The sequence below is a fragment of the Scomber scombrus genome, chromosome 11 (assembly GCF_963691925.1).
Source record: "Scomber scombrus chromosome 11, fScoSco1.1, whole genome shotgun sequence".
Lineage (NCBI taxonomy): Eukaryota > Metazoa > Chordata > Actinopteri > Scombriformes > Scombridae > Scomber > Scomber scombrus.
The window spans coordinates 28135001-28147979 of NC_084980.1; the positions used below are offsets into that span (position 1 = coordinate 28135001).

Here is a 12979-nt window from a genome sequence, read left to right on the forward strand (position 1 = left end):
TCTCGCCAAGTGCTTGCTCATGTGGGAATGTTGGGTCTCTTTCAAATTAAACTTGAAGAGTACGGTTTAGACCTGCTCTATGTGTAAAGTGCTTTGAGATTACTTTTGTTGTGATTTGGCGCTATATAAATAAAGATTGATTGAGTGATTGACATGATGAATGTTGTTGTCTTTAACCGATCTTGCACTTATGTGATACTTGCTCATGTGGTCTAGATAATATAAATATAAGTTATATAAATAAAGATTGATTAATTGGTTGATTGTTTTAAATTAAATGATCTTAAACATAATCTGATTATTTCGAAACACTGTCTGTGATTAATTTCCCTCTTTCTCTGTCATGTCAATTAAAGCTTTAAAAAATAATTTTCTTTATTGTTGCTTCACAATGAAATTAACATATTGAATAAAATGTCTGTTTTCTTTGAAGAGTTTGGTCACAGTCTCCATCTCTGCTTCACTCAGGAAACAGTTTTGGTCGTCTGTCTTCTTTTCTTTAATCAGTAATTCTCATGCAGCTCATATGTTACTATTTATTGAAAGTACACCCTTCAAAGACTAATCCATTAAACTCTGAAAGCAAATCATAAACACAAGAACAGCTCAACATCAGGGAAACAGCTGGTTTTCTAATAAACTACTGAATGCAAATAAACTTAAGACAGGCATGCAATCTTTATGGAACACCTGCAGCCAATCAATACAGTCTTCTGACATGTCGACCTACATAGATTTCAAATAATTTCTTCCCGCTCGAAATACATTAATGGAAGATAAACTGATTGTGGCTGTCTCTGCACAGTGCACACCCCAGGCTGTAAGGACGGAGACCTGTCTCTGTTTAAGTCTGGAGGATGTGATGCACCAACATATGCCAGAGCTCCGCTGTCATGGCTCTGCAGGAGGCCAGCGAGGCTTACCTGGTCGGCCTGTTTGAGGAGACAAACCTGTGCGCCATCCACAGCCAGAGGGTCACCATCATGTCCAAAGTAATCCCTGTCCCACCCATAGACAAACTATATTATATCAAGCAAAACGCAAGTACATAAAACACAATAGTCTGGCAGTAATAAAAAAAACAGACAAACAAAAAATCTTAAAATTTGTATTCCTAGTAACTCGAGTCAGTTTAATACCAATAATGTATCACCCTGAAAACACACTGTTAACTGAATTGAATTGAATTGAAGTACTTTATTAATCCCTTGGAGGGGAAATTAAATATCACCTTCTCACAAAGACAGCCAACATACAGCAAGGAAACATGCAGACTCAGACAGTACAAGTCAAGTGCAAAGCACCACATTAACACCAATCAAACAATCCACAACACTCAGCAGTCAACAGCAATGTTCATTAAAAAACGTCACTGCACCAGGTATAAAGGACCTTCTAAATCTCTCCGTAGAGCACCTTGGCATCACTAATCTGGCACTAAAGGAGCTCTTCAGTTCACTAAAAACACCAAACAATCGGTGGTCCTTATTGTGCAGAAGGCTACTGAGTTTCCTGCCTGCTCTCTTCTCCATGACGACCTCTACTGAGTCAGGAGGCAAACCAATGATGGATCCTGCCTTTTTTATTAACTTGTTGATCCTATTTCTGTCCTCTGACTTCAACCCCCACTCCCAGCAGACAACAGCATAACAAAGCACACTAGGTGCAGACAAACTGAGTTGAGGAGCTTTAACCTCCACTATGTCTCTGGTTAGCAGGATGAAAGCGCCCTCTTGTGTCATTGATCAGTTTCCAGATTTCAATTGTTGAGCTTCTGTGATGTTCACTACAGGAAGACGTGTCGACTGTGTCTTTGGCAGCTTTAAACCATATCAGTAAAGAGAGATTTAAATACATATAATATCACACTGTCAGTTTGTTCAAAGAATTTCATACATTTCAGGATTACAGAATTTACACTGAGCTCAAACTGAGGTGGATACAATTAATTTACAAGTGGTTGTATTAAAAAGAAACAGCCTGTGCCACAGTACAGTGCAGAAAGGTGAAGACACCTCTAGTCCGGTCAGTCGGACTGAAAGAGATTTAGAGATGGACGAAAGTTTGAACATTGATAGAAACTATAAACATGTATCTTTTGTTAATATATATGACGTGGAAATCTACAAAGATAACCATGCCCGATCCAGTTAAGGCCACCAAGACCAAGTAAAAGTCTTGTCAGTTATATTATTGGAAACGTCAACTAAGAAGATTTCAGAGTGGCAGGAAGGCCATCTCATCTTTTGAATACCAAAGTTTACCTGTAACACAGGTGCTCCAGACAAATAATGTGTTGATGTTTTTGTTCTTGTTTTGTTTTACAACACAATGGATATAAAAATACATTGAGAAATACATTTATGCTCAAAACATTTGATTTACTTGCTGTACAATTTAATATTTTACAAATAACATCATATACTATAAGCAAGATATGATAATCACTTTATGAAAACATAACACCTCCACACGGGTTTCAAGACCAAACAACACTGTATGATACAATCTAACCAAGCACGATACGGTAGCTATACTACAGAGTGATGTAATCTACTGTAGTTTATCAGCACAAAACACACAGAGAGGTCGAGCTGTTGAACTGTTACCCTCATCTCCAACTTCTTCTGCCGGCTTGCCCTGCGTTGTCATCCCTGGTGTTAGCAGGTCTGTGCTGACAGCAATCCATCAGCACGTGTAACATCAGAAGTTGAGCTTCAGAGTCAATTGACTGACTTGGATTTTTTTTTTAACATCACTGTATGCTGACTACCACTTAACAGAGAAATGCATGTCGATCTGCAGGCTGAGCGTATATTATATTGTCAGTATTTTAGAGACCCCCGAGTAATGGGTGTGAACTGCAGGGGATGTAGGCTGTCTGAGCTGCAGCAAATACAAAGCATCTGTTTGACACGTATATAACTAACATTTACCTGTAAGAAATAATACATTGGAACATATCCTGGAAAAGTAACTGAAGAACTAAAATTTTCTATCATGGTGTTATCACCAGTAAAAATCATACAATTACCATTTCATTACTTATAACTGCTTATAAGTAATGAACCCAGCTAATTGTGTTTGGAATTCCTCAGCAATGATTTGGTCTTGGTGTAGTATTTTTATATTTTTTTTATTGAGTCATTGTTGGTAACAATGATTGTCAATATTATTTTGATTTATGCATTCACACTCAAACCAATTTATAAATTGAGGTACTACAAAGTTGCAACTTAAGTGTTAATGTTTTGCTTGGTTCATCTCCAATGAATGTATCTAGTGTAAGTGATAAACTGTCATTACAGACTTTTATTGATTCATCAGAAAAAAAACAAAAAAATGTCTGTTCTGCAGGTGTAATATGTTCATATGTCCTTTTGTATATCATTTTAAGTTGAACTGATACATTTTACAGGTGGTCAGCAAGTTTCTAATATTTAGTAATGATAGTTAATAAATCATGGTCCTAATGTAAGTTTTAAATTCAACATGAGGATGTGAGCTCTTTATCAGAAGTGTGTGGCTCTTAAAAGAGCCTTTGTGTTGTTGAGGAACGGAGCCTTGAATTTACTTCTTGGCGGGTTTCTCGGTCTTCTTGGGCAGCAGCACAGCCTGGATGTTGGGCAGCACACCACCCTGAGCGATGGTCACTCCGCCAAGCAGCTTGTTGAGCTCCTCGTCGTTGCGGACAGCCAGCTGCAGGTGACGGGGGATGATCCTGGTCTTCTTGTTGTCGCGGGCAGCATTTCCAGCCAGCTCCAGGATCTCAGCGGTCAGGTACTCCAGCACAGCCGCCAGGTAGACGGGGGCACCGGCACCAACACGCTGGGCATAGTTACCCTTCCTCAAATGCCTGTGAACACGACCGACTGGGAACTGAAGTCCGGCACGGGAGGAGCGGGTCTTTGCCTTAGCGCGGGCTTTGCCTCCGGTTTTGCCTCGTCCACTCATGATTTCAGTTATTTTTCTAGAGTCACAACTCAGAAAATGTGGAGTAGATGCAGCAAACCCTCCTTTATATGTACACGGAGGAGGGGAAGAACTGATGTCCCACCCACCAGAAAAGAGGCTTTCAACACTGCTGAGGAGGGGGAGCCGCTCTCATTTTGGCGGACTTTTTCAAACGACTTCTGCCCAATAAGCAGCGGAGCTTCAGGCTTCTGCAGGCGGTGCTGAGCTCCACGAAGAACCGCTCACCAATCAGGACCCGGGAGTCTACATTCGCGTCACAGCTCCGCAGCCGCTCCGACACTTTAAGAGCAGCGTGTTTCCGCGCTCTCACAACTATTTTCTCCTGATCAGAGAAACGAGACACAATGGCAAGAACCAAGCAGACCGCTCGTAAATCCACCGGAGGCAAAGCCCCCAGGAAGCAGCTGGCCACCAAGGCTGCCCGTAAGAGCGCCCCGGCCACCGGCGGAGTCAAGAAGCCTCATCGTTACAGGCCCGGTACCGTGGCTCTCAGAGAGATCCGTCGTTACCAGAAATCCACAGAGCTGCTGATCCGCAAGCTGCCCTTCCAGCGCCTGGTCAGAGAAATCGCTCAGGATTTCAAGACTGATCTGCGCTTCCAGAGCTCCGCTGTCATGGCTCTGCAGGAGTCAAGCGAGGCTTACCTGGTCGGTCTGTTCGAGGACACCAACCTGTGCGCCATCCACGCCAAGAGGGTCACCATCATGCCCAAAGACATCCAGCTGGCTCGCCGCATCCGTGGAGAGAGAGCTTAAACTTCTTCGTCTTCTTCTTCACAAACCACAACGGCTCTTTTAAGAGCCACATCAGTCTCCCTAAAGAGCTGCTTCCTCTGCTTTCTATAAACGATCAATATATTATTTAATTTTAACACATTACACCAAGTTCATGTAATGATATTTCCAAATAACAGCTCAAACGGGAAGAAAACAAAGTAAAGTCAGTGATGGTGCAATTTAAAAGTGCATCAAACATGATGAATAAATGCTGGTTGTATAGTCATAGACAGGATGCATCACATTTAATCTTGAATTACCGTAACCTCATCGATGTGATGAGTAATTAAAGATCGCCACCTGATGACCACAGTCTCTTAGTAACTTACAGTACTTACAGCTGCTCACAAATTGATGAGTCTGCACCTTTCTTAAATTTGTGTTTGTTCCTGCAGTGAACATCACAGCAGCTCAATAAGTGAAATCAGAAAACTGATGCACAACACAAAAGGGCATCATCCTGCTAACCAGAGATGTGGTTTTTCAAAATTGGGGATAGTGCTTTTTAATACTACAATTATGTGAAAATTCATGTGAGTTTGGAAAGATCGCCATCTGGTGGCCATAGTTTCTTTATACCATACATGCAGAAGTGAAGACTACAGCGCCTCACAAAAATTAGGCTGCACTTTTGTTTTTGCATCTAAATTAAAGAAGAGATTGGCCACTTTATTTACATGATGAAAATGTTTATAATTAACTGGTGAAACATATCAAGAGTAATGTTAGTATTAGTATAGTAGTAATTACTGAACTAAATTTTAGGAGAATAAACCAAATTAAGAGAAACAGGGAGCCATCTTTAGATTGTTTCCAAATTCCTAAGATTACTTTTCCACCAGAGAACAGGTGACCAGTGTTTTCAAATGATACATGAACACAATAAACTCAGTGGAATATATTTGTAGTTTGCTCACAGTCATTGTCAGTGAGAGTTGAAATGGTGCTGCAAGGAGTTCCATCTGTTTGGATCTAATGAGGGATCCATTGACTCTTCTCTATGGACACAGCTACTGTATGAGCTGTAAAAAACTTCTGGGATGGAGAGAAAGAGAAGAAAATCTACAGCTGCCTCAGTGCAGATAGACCTTCACACCGAGGCCTGTCCTGATGAAAAACACCATGTTAGCCTCCCCCAAACTCTTCCACCCTTTTCCAGTACACCATCACAATGGTCAGTCGGTAAACATAAAAAAGTACTAAGAAAATATATTAAAAATGAATAAAGTTAAATCTCTCATTTACAAAAGTATTCAGATATTCTGCTGTGGCACTACAAATTATTTATATATTACAGACTGCCTGCCTCTCATAGTCACATAGGTGATTTTAGACTGCAGCTACCATGGACATACAAACATAAGAAAAGTGCAGTCGCTTTTGTGAGCAGCTGTGGTCCTCACACATTTACTCCGTCTTTGACAGCTTCAAACAATATATGTAATATATCACATTGTGTCAGTTTGTTCAAAAAATGTCCTACTTTTCAGAATTAACACTGAGCTCAAATTGAGGTGTATATCAATAATTTACACGTGTGATTAATTTGATTTAATATACATATGTTACCTCAGCAGACCTGGCTGTGATTCTTTCCTCTGTTTCTCTGTATTAATGTGAAAAGTTAAACCCATATTACACATGTAATTGTTTCAATGTATTTTACAGGGAACATTAAAGACAATGTAATACAAGGCCAGTAGACTTGCATCATTATTACATTCTTGGCTGGTGTGGACACTTCAGGTTCTCTTGGATGACTTGCTTCATATTAGATTCAAATAAACCTTTTTAAATACATTTCATGCACAGAAGGAGGACTGTGGATTTTACCCCCCATCACTTACATTGTAAGTGCATTATGAAGGGATCTTCTAAATGTCAGTATGAACATGAGGAATGATAACAGCAAGACAATCTTTTAGTGTTCCTTTTAGCTTCTGACTGTTATTTTAACAGACTTGAAAATGTGGTTTAGTAGTTTCTTTTTACATGTAGTCATTTCTTCATTAAACCGTACATTAGAATAACTTTGTAGAAATGTCCATGTGTAGCGTGTATTTAAAGGTTATGGTAGCCCAGTAATGTTTAATAATCAAAAATATAATAATAATTATTATTATTTATAATTTTTTCATATTGTTTGTATCTGTCCTTTAACATGAAACACTGGAAACCCATAAGTAACACAGATTCTGATTATTTACTGATTTATTTAAAAATATATTTTATTAAAATAAAAGCTCACTACACATTACGGTAAACCAACATTATACTTAATAACTTGTAACACATCTGAACACATCTATGTGGTTGTCTTCAGTCATTTGTAAACTGTATTGTGATGTGATATGAGAGCAGTGTGACATCTTTAATGTTTTCATGTCCAACAAGAACAATACAAACACTTCAGCAGAGAGTCTGTTTCTAAACAACAACACAATGTTAGCTGTCAGGTTCACCCGCCAAAAGTCACAGAAAAATACAATATGGAGGGAAAACAAACAAAAAGGAAGAGATCACTCTGCTATGGAAAAACTCTGTAGGCGGATCTGTTAAATCTGATCCCACCCAACAAAGTCCGCGCCAAATGTCCTCTTATAGGTCCGCAGACAAGCTTTAAATAGAGAAGCTGCGCTCCGTGTCTCACATTCGTCTTTTAACTTGTTGAAAGAAGATCAGTAAACATGAGTGGAAGAGGCAAAGGAGGAAAGGGACTCGGTAAAGGAGGCGCCAAGCGTCACCGTAAAGTTCTCCGTGATAACATCCAGGGAATCACCAAACCCGCCATCCGCCGTCTGGCTCGCCGTGGTGGTGTGAAGCGTATCTCCGGTCTGATCTACGAGGAGACCCGCGGAGTGTTGAAGGTGTTCCTGGAGAATGTGATCCGTGATGCCGTCACCTACACCGAGCACGCCAAGAGAAAGACCGTGACCGCCATGGATGTGGTTTATGCTCTGAAGAGACAGGGACGTACTCTGTACGGTTTCGGAGGTTAAATCTGATTCTGACCCGCTGGTATTCCAACACAAAGGCTCTTTTAAGAGCCACCCACCTTCTCTAAGAGTTGTCCTTACCTATATTAACTATTGTGTATCCGGTTTTATCATCAATAGGTATAGATATAACAAATTGGCAAAATCTACAATCTATAATGTAGCTGTCCTGACGTACAGCTATATCACCAATGGGTATAGACTTTTGAGTAAATGCTTCAAGGTAATTTATGTATAAAACAATAGGTATTTAACATTTGCCTGAGATAAAGCATAATCTGTAATCGACAAAAAATACTACATCTCAAACAGTGACACATCCATATACCTCAAAACATGAAGATAAGGAGATTTGTCATGTTCTTGTACGTTATTTTTTTGAATGCTCCCACATTATAATCTCACCATGTGTAAAATGCACTTTTACATGAAAGGCACGGCATGCGTGTGTGTGCATGCTTTTATGCTCGTTTTATTACTCCATCGTGATTTACTGAGCTGTTTTTCCTATTTTCATTCTTTGTTCTGAGACCATGGAGGCTGGGACTACTACGTGTTGAAGTATGGAGTGTAGTGGCAGTGGAGTATTGACCACATCAGCAACCGCTTATACCGACAGCTCTTCGAATGTGAAACTTACACAATATAGAACGCCCATAACATAATGTAGCCCGAGACTCTCACTGCCCCCCTATCAGCTGAAGAAAAAGCAGATCACTGGTTATGCCAGTATAAGTTATAAGTCATGTTTCTGAGGAAAGTCTGACCAATACACACCAATAACTAAAGTTATGTATTTGTGTTGTAATTTCTATTTCTTCTAGCAGAAGTAATGCATCATTTTCTGCATGGGACTTCTGAAACATGTCATTAGTTTAAATTATTTTTATAAGCAAGTGGTGAAGTATTAAGGTGATACAGTGACGTTAAAGGTCTGATACCACAATCAGAAAATCAGAATGAAGAAATTAAACTATCAGGACATTTTCATGTGATAATCATTCTGCAAGTGTTTAATTTCCTTCTTCTTCATAACCATCTGAATCTTCCACACATTATCTCTTTTAAGATTTGATTAGCTGTCGATGCAGCAATGGTATTCTGTTTAATTAATGAGAGACTGGGGGTACCAAGCCAAATAATATGAATGTGTCCCTTTTGGTTTCTGAAAGGAGAATGCAGGTTTGCAGAATAGATGTTTTTTTGCAGTAGACAAGTAAAATAATTCACTCAGTTGCAACAATTATATGAGACAAGATAAGATAGGGATAGCTGTTCTTTATGTGATGTTGTGTACGTTTGTAGATTCCCCTGCGCTCAATAATATGTTTTGCACTTCCTCATGCAGAATGCTGTGTGTACAAACATTGACTCTGGAAGACTATTTGAACTCTTATCTGATCTTAATTATTATATTTCTACTGAAGGAGACATGTTTCTCTGTGTTCACTTTAGACATCAGTTTAAGGATTAAAGTTATCAGCAGGATTTTATGAAATTCCAACTAGTTTGGAAGCTAGTTGTGTCTGGTCATGGTTTAAATGCAATTTATACATATGTGATGTGGAAACCTGAGACCATACATGAATATAATCTTGTGTCTTGTAGAAAAAAACAAAAAACATATCAGACAGAACTTAATATTCAAAAGCAGAGTAATTGTATGTGTTAAAAACATCTTTAATTTGTGAGGCACTAATCTGAATGTGTTTTAAAAGCATATAAAAACATCAATAACATACAGTACACAGTTAAGGATTTTGGAAAAGTACTAAAGAATAAATCTGTACTTTCCTTGTCCTGTATGTCGTGTGACAGTCGTTATCACTATTTAGTTTTCAGGCAGAAAAGCAGAAGAATGAGGACAAGCTGAAGCAACAGCTACAAGGTATTGTGTAGAAATCATCACGGTTCTGATCATCTGTGTTGACTTCTGTATCTGTCTTCTCAAATTAGTAATTTTTGTGGATATATTTATTCCTTCCTTTCACAGAAGATCTTAAACATAATCTGATTATTTTGAAACTGTCTCTGATTCATTTCCCTGATTCTCTGACATGCCAATAAAAGCTTAAAACAATAATTGCAATACTTTTTGTGGACATTTATTTATTGTTGCTTCTAATGTAATGTTAACATTAACATATTCAATAAAATGTCAGTTTTCTTTGAAGAGTTTGGTCTGTGGATGTTTGTCTTTTAACATTAAAAAAACTGGAAACCCATAAGTAACACATTAATACAGTATATCACAGTAATAACACAACCTGATTTTCATTATTTACTGATTCATGTTTATATTTTATTCAAACAAAACCTCACTAAACATTACAGTAAACCTACATTATACTTTTAAATTAAAGATTGATTAAATAAAATCTATCCATTGGATATGTTTAATGTTTTATCATAGATCAGTAAAACATGTCAGCTTGTAGAATTGTCAGTCTAAATACAATATGTTTATTTCTCTATAGTTATGGATTGTTGATCAGCATATTATATTATAAACAGTGGATACTCTTCAGATGAGGTTGGCGCTCTTTCAGTAAAAAGGCGCTCAGATGGTTCCTCAAAGGTTGGGGCGGTTTCTTCTGCTGCGCATGCTCAGTCTCACTAACAAGAAAACCAATCCTGTTCGAGCTACAGCGCAGTTAAATTTGCATCAGATGAACATTTAGAGGCTGATTGAAGCTGTTGAAGTTACTCGTTTGTGGTAATCTACGAAGATAACCATGCCCGATCCAGTCAAAGCACCCAAGAAAGGCTCCAAGAAGGCCGTGTCTAAGGCCACCAAGACCGGCAAGAAGAAGAGGAAGACAAGGAAGGAGAGCTATGCTATCTACGTGTACAAGGTGCTGAAGCAGGTTCACCCTGATACCGGTATCTCCTCCAAGGCTATGGGCATCATGAACTCCTTTGTTGGAGACATCTTTGAGCGTATTGCTGGTGAGGCTTCCCGCCTTGCTCACTACAACAAGCGCTCCACCATCACCTCCAGGGAGATCCAGACCGCCGTCCGCCTGCTGCTGCCCGGTGAGCTGGCCAAACACGCCGTGTCTGAGGGCACCAAGGCCGTCACCAAGTACACCAGCTCCAAGTAAACGTGCTGTTTGTACCAACAACTCAAAGGTCCTTTTCAGGACCACCCACTCCTTCACCTAAGAGCTTTAATCCTTTGTGGTGGTTGTGTATTTCTGATGCAAGAATGAATTTGTAGGTAGTTGATGGACGAAAGGTTTACTTGCTGTCTATCAATGAAAGTTTAACAAAGTGCTATAAAGAATTAAATCAAACAATGATTGAATTGCCAGGAATTAACCAATAACTTCTATTTAATAAACTATTTCTTTGTATTACAAAATGAAAGTACATATATAATCTCCACTGACTAGTTACCAGTACCCGTCAGTGCGAAAACAATTTAATTAAGCATATTAACGAAATCCAAACACAAAAAGGAGTGGTTGACGTTCAATCTCTCCCAGAGTCCATTGAACTGGTTATTGCTACTGTATAACTTGACCACAAGGTGTCGCTGCTGTTATACTGAAGTTTACATGTTAACATTACGGAGCTGCTCCTGTCACATACTGAAAATACTCAGCTTTGTTTTTTTAAATGCAGTAAATATATAATACATTGAGACTAAGTGACTACAATTTCTGCCTAAAACACTTTTTTAAAAATTCATGTAAGAAGCAAATGTTCGCTTACATATGTATGTACTTTCAAAACAACAGAGGAAAAAATGTCAATCATTGTCAACATTAAAGTCTAAGCATTCTGAATGTTCTTTGTCCATGTTAATACTCAGATAATGCTTTAAGCAATAAAAAAGGTTTACATGAACTTATACATGGGGAAAAAACACATACAAAGAAATGGAGATAAAAATAAGCAAGGCCATAATGAAATGTTATAAATGCAAGCATGACATTTTACTTGAGTACAAATAAAAGTACTGGTCTAAAAATGTACTCAAGTAAAAGTAAAAAGTAGCTTGTTAAAAACGTTTTTAACGCCCCCCGATCCTTGTCTTACAATTGCCCCTGCTGTAAACCATCCTTTTTGTCACCAACAGTCATACTGCAAATACATGAATCAATACGGGTAAAGGTCACAAAAGCAATAATTTATCTTTAAATGACCCAAAGAAGACCAAACTTTTAATTACCCCTGTTAAAAAGGCTCTGCCCCCGTGCACCAATCGCTCAATTCTCTCATTTCCAACGCTGTCCTTTTCACGTGAACGCATCATGGTCAATGCCTGTACCTGCAGAGAGAGACAGATGATGGCTCAACGTCTAATGGACAATTCCTCAGTGTGCGTCCATAAGTATGTCAGTTTGTTGTGTTAGAGTTTATATGTCGCTATGAGAGCTAGCTGCCAGGTTGTCACAGGCTGCAATAATTTATGATTGTTAAGTTATTGTATCATGCTTGTTAATGCTGCTGTACGATCCCCTTTGCTTTAAAAAAAGATTTCGGCCAACATTTTTTTTTACTCAGTAACGGATGTTATTTAAAATGTAGCGAAGTACAATACTTCACACAAAACATACTTAAGTAAATGTAAAATTACAGATTTTGAAAACTACTTTAAAAAGTATGTTACTTTCCACCTTTGGTCAGTCGCTGCCTTTGGAGGTCTGATATTTCAGTATAATGACCGTTGCTATAGCTACAGAGCGTTGCTAGGGACAGCTGTCCAGCTCCTCTCTCAGGCTGGTCTTGCAAGTGGGCAGATCATACCTTCAGGGGGTCAGCCTCACCCCTCCACTGCGCGTCGGGGTTCAATCCCCTCTAGCTCTGCCAACACTAACAGGTTTTCTGCTGTCAGACAGAAACTTCTGCATACTTTATTTATTTATGGGGTTTTGGGCCCCCCCCCTGCCAATTGGGACCTAGGCACGTGCCTAGTTTGCCTTTGCGTTAATCCGGCTCTGAATGCAAGTATTTAACACACATGACAATATATGACAATGTTTTTTTAATCTCTGATATTAATTTCCATCAACTAGAACATATAGTATACCATGGATAAACAATCAAAATACACAACAGTGATATCATTTTCAAAAGAAGAAAAACGCAAAGTCCAACAGTAAATACAAATATGTGACGCAGAACTTCTTTGTAACTCAATTAAACACTGCTGTTCAAGACCTGGCAACTTATTTAAATTAAAAAGTAAGAATTACTAATCAAAATTCATTAAGATACATTATA

General features: G+C 38.7%; 4 protein-coding genes across 4 annotated transcripts in view; 2 read left to right on the forward strand and 2 right to left on the reverse strand.

The window, feature by feature from the left end:
• Positions 1-7750, forward strand: part of LOC133991159 (uncharacterized) — a 45665-nt gene extending 37915 nt beyond the window's left edge. The window contains exons 2-6 of the mRNA XM_062429631.1: positions 826-842; positions 3506-3520; positions 4308-4648; positions 7108-7113; positions 7429-7750. Of these exons, the coding sequence (XP_062285615.1) occupies positions 826-842; positions 3506-3520; positions 4308-4648; positions 7108-7113; positions 7429-7750 (701 nt within the window). The remainder of the gene's footprint in view (positions 1-825; positions 843-3505; positions 3521-4307; positions 4649-7107; positions 7114-7428) is intronic.
• LOC133991153 (uncharacterized) overlaps positions 1-12979 on the reverse strand; it is a 45399-nt gene that overhangs the window by 12901 nt on the left and 19519 nt on the right. The gene's annotated exons all lie outside the window — the stretch shown is intronic.
• The window catches only part of LOC133991213 (histone H2AX-like), a 12766-nt gene continuing 3357 nt past the window's right edge, over positions 3571-12979 (reverse strand). The window contains exons 2-3 of the mRNA XM_062429707.1: positions 11686-11691; positions 3571-3970 (exon numbers count right to left, since the gene is read on the reverse strand). Coding sequence (XP_062285691.1) covers positions 3571-3970; positions 11686-11691 — 406 coding nt within the window. The remainder of the gene's footprint in view (positions 3971-11685; positions 11692-12979) is intronic.
• Positions 10251-10851, forward strand: LOC133991214 (histone H2B 3-like). Its single transcript, XM_062429708.1, has 2 exons — positions 10251-10264; positions 10482-10851. Exon 2 carries the CDS (start codon positions 10483-10485, stop codon positions 10849-10851), a length of 369 nt encoding a protein of 122 aa, XP_062285692.1. The 5' UTR covers positions 10251-10264; position 10482.

Bases quoted from the DNA above. Each gene is read 5' to 3' on its own strand.
- LOC133991214 (XM_062429708.1), top strand. From the start codon at position 10,483: ATGCCCGATCCAGTCAAAGCACCCAAGAAAGGCTCCAAGAAGGCCGTG.